Here is a 5,959-nt window from a genome sequence, read left to right as displayed (position 1 = left end):
TATATATATATATATATATATATATATGTTTTTACATTTACTTTAATTACATTAATTGGTAAATTACATTTACCAAACATATTTTAGTTATCCAAGTACATTCATGTTCACGTGACATACTTAACAGATGGCAAGTGTGCGATTTATAATGTTATCTACTTCATTGGTACTTGTAAAGCAACTACATAGGAAATTGGTATTGTGCAAAGTTTCTTTTGCTCATGTAGAACTCGTTTGTGTTTCATTGAAGTATCAGCATTTATGAAGTATCAGTTGCAGACAGCATTCGACCAGTAGCCCATGATTGACTTTTACAACTGATTTTTCTTTTTTTATTTTGTGATATTACTGAAATGAATAATTACATTTTTCTACTAGTATTACAATTAAAATAATAAGTAATTGTCATATAATAGTATAATATATTAAAGTATTATTATTATTATCTTTTTTCTTTTATTTTTTTTATATTTTTAGTAATGTAAGTGGAGCTAAGAGATAATTAAAGCAGGGACATAATGACACATAGTTTAGTTTAGTTTAGTTTAGTTTATTGACACCTGTCAGGAAATTAAGGTCAAGTGATAAATGCACATTATTTCAGCATAAATAAAGATTCTTGTGTTTCACCTACAGTTCAGACGTTTCCTGTACAACCTATTTTAACGTGTGAAATGGCCATTTTAGCATGAATGGCTGTTTCACAAGGTGAAGCCGCACTGTGCTCAGAGCAAATAGGGGGTTGCGGATTGAGTTTACCAACAAGACACCTTTTGTTATTCTTTTTTTCTTACATACACAGTAACTTCTAGGTCTGTTTTCTGTTTGTATTGTCTTAATGGATTGTGTGACCACATATTTTTTGTCTAAAAGCATTTGAATTAAGTTAATAGTCTATAAGACCAAACTTTTCTCTTTTCCTGCCACTCTTCATTTCTCTTTTCCCAACTAACAAACTCCTCCTTAGCAAACTTGGCACCTGAGTGGGGCTTCACAGCAGCAGGCTTGTTCTTTTTGGTCTGGGTGTTTCTCTTAGCCACGCTGTTTTTCTTTTTCCCCTCCCACGGCCCCCTGCTCTCCAGCTTTCTCCACTCGCTCAGTTCACAGGCATTCCTCTGGTATTTATATTTCCCTCCTGAACCGAGCAGCGCTCGCAACCTTGAATTCAGCTCAGCCACGAGGCCTGCCCTCTTTATCCTGGTTTCTCATTGGCTCACCTCTAGTCATGTGACTCAAAAAGGGGGCAGGGCTGACAGCTGGTACTCCTCTGGAACTGGAACTCTATGGACTCACATCTCACACATGTTGGGCTGTTGGTGGACAGATTACGTGATTGTTTCAGGTATTTGTTTTTAGGGAGGGGGGTGCCGGACGTTTCACGTTGTGTGATCATGTACAGGGAGCTGCCGCGCACCGAGAGCAGTGAATGCCTGGGAAATATGACCCCAGAGACGCAGGATATCTACCTGAGGATGGACCACCTCAGACGGCGCTCCGGGTACAGGCTGGGCAGGATCATTGCCCGCCAGCAGCTGCTTAACAGGATAGCGGCAGGTATGACACTGTGGAACAACATGGCATTAGTTGTAGGAGTTAGAGTTGCTGTGTTTGTGTGTGTGTTTCAATAGTGTGTATTTGGGTAGTGTCTGATAACTTTAATCAGTTTTGGAAGCATAAAGACAATCCCAGTCTTTTTATATTATACACCTTAATTTGCTAGCCCTTTCTTTGGTTTATGTCCCAATTTGTTTCAGTTAAGCAGTTGGAAACAATCTCATACTATGGATCAGATAGTGTCAGGTCTCATATTTTACACGCAAGGAATTTCTGTGACTGATTCAGAAACTAATGAACCTATTTGCACGTAACAATGACTAGCTTGACCTTGAACTTTCATTTGACTCGTAACTCTATGTGGTTTAAATAGTTCTTCATAGCACATTATTTATGTTGTATTATATTGAGGCAGAAAAGAACATGTAGATAGTTAGGAATCTCTATTTGTCACCATCACACCTCCGGGTGTTGTTTTCAGTGGAAGACAATGGTCGATCGTTCAGGTAAATGGCATTTGACATTTTAACTCCTCCCCTTTGCTTTGTGTTCATCAGTGAGAGTTTACCTGAGGGGGTCTGCACAGGGATTAAGACCCTCACAGACCATTCAGTCTATTGAAGGGCTGCCCTCACTAAACATATTCATAAACATAACACCTTTTTTTCTTTATTTTTACCTGTAATTGTACATTTCATCTAAGAGAAAAACTGTATGAGGCTTTATGTTTTGAGTTATGTTTTATTTAAGTATCATCAGCTGAGGTGTCTCTCATAAAATTCCTTAGGAGAGATAAAAATAGACACATGGGGAAAATGAATGGGAAAATTATTAACAAACAGTAAGAGTTAATAGCTCAGATAATTTGGTTTTGGAATAATTGGATGAGAAATATTTTGAGTTCATATTGAAATCTCAGACATTTGATTGTAGTCTTTGATATATTGCCTAATCTGAACACAGTTTGAAATTCTTTTTGAGATCCCTTTTGGAACTCTAGAAGAGATGTGAGATTACAAAAGAAACAAATATGAAATGCAGAATATCTCAGCAAAATTCTGTTTCCTCCTTTTAATCTTGTTGCTACCTAGATGTTAAAGAGGTCTCTTTTCTAAATTTAGAGATATTGATTCCATGGGCTCATTTATTTGGTCTTTGAAGTTTTTAGTAAGAAATGTTGAGTTCATACTGAAAATCTCAGACTTTTGATCTCAGACTTTGGTATTTTGGCTAATCTGAGCACAGTTTGTAAGTTTCTGAGATTTCTTTTGAAACTCTAGAGGAAATGTGAAATTGCGTGGTCTTTTTTGTAAGAAACAAGTTTGTGGAGCAGAATATTTTAGGAAAATTCAATTCACTCTCCATTTAATCACATTGCTTTCTAGGAGGAACAGTTGAGATGTTAAAGAGATCTCATTTGTGATTCCATAGCTGAGATAATTTGGTTTTGAAAGAATTTAATAAGAATTAATTGAGTTCATAATGCTTTTCGTGGCAGATGACTTTTTGGCTAATCTGAGCACAATTTCAAATAAAATTTAGATCTCTTTTGAAACTATAGAGGAGACATGTTTTAAGTCACAGAATATGTCAACAAAAGTCTCCTTTTAATGTCATTTCTTTCCTGAAGAAACAATGGAGACATTTGTCTTTCCCATTTTATGTCACTCGTGTGGACATACTTTAACTGACCTCAAAGTGGTTTCCTAAAATGTTTCCTCAAGAGTTCTCATGTTACCTAATGCAGAATGATCTGATTGTTCTTTGAAGGGAGATGTTCTCAGAAATGCAGGTATATGTCTCACGTTCACATCTTTGATGCGCTGTGATAAGGTGTACAGCAGGGCATGTTGAGTCTTGTCTTCTTGACTTTGTGGTGTCTGGTTTGTCATCAGTATCTAGTTCAGGTGGAACACAAGACAGACACCTGCTGTTATTTAATACCTTCCCTATTTGTGACAATATGGTGGCTTCAAACATGATGGGCCTGCTGTGTCTGCTTTTGTGAGGCCTGCATGCTTGTGGATAAGTTTTAAGACAAATCCATTCCAAACAAGAAGTCCATTTACTAGTTTTATAGACAATAAACCTATACAGTATAGCATGTTCTTGTTTATGTCAGTCACGTACAACCAATAACACTGACGTGTTGTTTGTTTACATAGTAAAGGCTTTTCCTAGATAGTAAGGGCATTTTTTAAAGGATGTTTTCCTGTATGTTGGCCTAGTGTGAGTTCAACATAAACCCTAAGGGGGGTTGGAGGCAAAAGGCTCGTCACACGTTCTTGAATTCCACCGACTCAGTCTTGTTGACATAGACAGAGGGGCTGGCCCAACTGAGACAATTACCCAGAGTGTAAGTGTTTATTTATTTATGTGGAAATATATACACACTATCGTTCAAAAGTCTAAAGTTTTGGGCCAGTTAGATTTTTTTTAATGCTTCTGAAAGTCATTTCCTCCATTTATTTGGTTTAAAATACAGTAAAAATAATATTGTGAAATATTACAATTTATTATAACTGTTTTCTATTTCAGTGTATTTCAAAATGTAATTTATTCCTGAGATGTCAAAGCTGAATTTTCAGCATCATTACTCCAGTCTTCAATGTCACATGATCCTTCAGAAAACATTCTAATATGCTGATTTGATGTTTAAATATTTCTTATCTTATCATTGTTAAAAGCATATGTGCTGCTCAGTATTTTTGTGGATACATTTCAGGGTTTTTTGATAAATAGAATGTTTAAAAGAACAGGATTTATTAAAAATAGAAATCTTTTGTAACAATATACTCTAGTCTACTGTTTGGGGTCAGTAAATTTTTTTCTTTCTTTCTTTTTTTTTTTTTAATACTTTTATTCAGAAATAATGTGTTAAATAGTAAAAGTAAAGACTTATATTGAAGACTTATATTCGAATAAATTATGTTCTTTTTAACTTTTTATTCATCAAAGAATCCTGAAAAAAGTATCACAGGTTCCAAAAAATATTAAGAAGCCCAACTGTGTCCAACATTGATAATAAAGCAGCATATTAGAACGATTTTTGAAGGATCATGTGGCAAGAGAATCAAGAGAAATAAATTATATTTGAAAGTATATTAAAATAGTACAGTTGAAAGTGTATTAAAAAAAATTTTTTTTTTATTGTAATAATATTTCACAATATTACAGTTTTTTTCTGTATTTTTGATCAAATAAATGCAGCCTTGATGAGCAGAAGAAACTTAAAAATATTACAAATCGTACTGATCCCAAACTTTATATAATATAGTTTTGTTGTGGCAACCATAGAAAGAAAGTTGAGCTCTAGTTTCTTTCACTCAGATATAGCAATCTAACATGGATGACACCATTAGCAACCTTTTACACAGTTTCTTATGTTTGAGACTCTATTAGAGTCAGTCATTGTCTCCATAAAGAGTTGTTTTTCTTTCGGTGTTTGAGGTAGCTCTGAAATGAATCTGTAGATACTTTAGTGATGTTTATAGTAATGGAGCTGCTTTGATTCCTGTGGTGTGCTTTGGGTTCTTTCCTCTTAATAGATGCCCATCTGGACGCCAGACACTCTGCACATCTGCTATGGCTACACACGATATTCAAAAATTCCCATCCTAGCACATAAACATCTATTCATACACGGAGACAAACACTAGTACACACATTTGCCGAAGCATAAAATCAATGAGCTATTCATATTTCTTGAAAAATGTTTAACGATAGTTTTCAATAGCTTTTCCCAGGTTGAGGTAGCAGATATTTCCAAAATAGGTTTATATGTATATAATTCGATTGATAGGATGCCAGACAATAAAATTTGGGATTTTTTTTGCATTGCCAAAAGCTAATGAGAATGCCAAGGACTGCTAACGGTCATAAAAATCCATCTGATTACATTGAGAGAGACTAAGAACGTAACGGAGTCATTTTGATCAAGTTGGCATTATTAAAATTGACCACCTGGTGCTCATATAACATATAAATATATGATCTGAAGCCATCAAATGGATGTGAGAAAGGTACCAAGCAACACTGTGTCATTCAAGATATCTCAAACTCAACAGAAGTGTACTGTAACCAAGCCTAATTAGTTGTCATTTTTTTATTTAGAATATCGAGTGCAGGGGTCAGGACTCAGGACAAAGGGCAGTATCGTACCCGAGCTCTCCCACACAGCTCTTAACAACTCAATAACACCGGCCTCCTTGTAAAGATCATTAGCTCACTGTTGTATGCCTGTCACCTCCCATCCTCTCTGAGAGTAATGGTTTGTCAACACAGTGCTCAGCTATTAGATATTTGTGCCAGGGGTTGTAAGGCTCTAGAGCGGGTGACACTTTTTAATATGGCTACAGTAGGGCTGCACGATAAATCGAAATGGAATCGAGATCGCGATTCGACA

At 35.5% G+C, this 5,959-nt stretch overlaps 1 protein-coding gene across 5 annotated transcripts in view; it reads left to right on the top strand.

The window, feature by feature from the left end:
- stard13b (StAR related lipid transfer domain containing 13b) overlaps positions 1 to 5,959 on the top strand; it is a 96,968-nt gene that overhangs the window by 62,483 nt on the left and 28,526 nt on the right. Inside the window, exon 1 of one of the 5 annotated variants that reach the window (XM_016479176.1) lies at positions 1,281 to 1,554. The exons of the other annotated variants lie outside the window; for them this stretch is intronic. Coding sequence (XP_016334662.1) covers positions 1,284 to 1,554 — 271 coding nt within the window. The 5' untranslated portion in view covers positions 1,281 to 1,283. Of the gene's footprint in view, positions 1 to 1,280; positions 1,555 to 5,959 lie in introns of those variants that run through there. 5 annotated transcript variants of the gene reach the window in all.

The sequence above is a fragment of the Sinocyclocheilus anshuiensis genome, unplaced genomic scaffold (assembly GCF_001515605.1).
Source record: "Sinocyclocheilus anshuiensis isolate Anshui unplaced genomic scaffold, SAMN03320099.WGS_v1.1 scaffold1170, whole genome shotgun sequence".
Classification (NCBI taxonomy): domain Eukaryota; kingdom Metazoa; phylum Chordata; class Actinopteri; order Cypriniformes; family Cyprinidae; genus Sinocyclocheilus; species Sinocyclocheilus anshuiensis.
The sequence above is the reverse complement of the archived record's forward strand: the minus strand, read 5'-3'. Positions and strand labels throughout refer to the sequence as shown.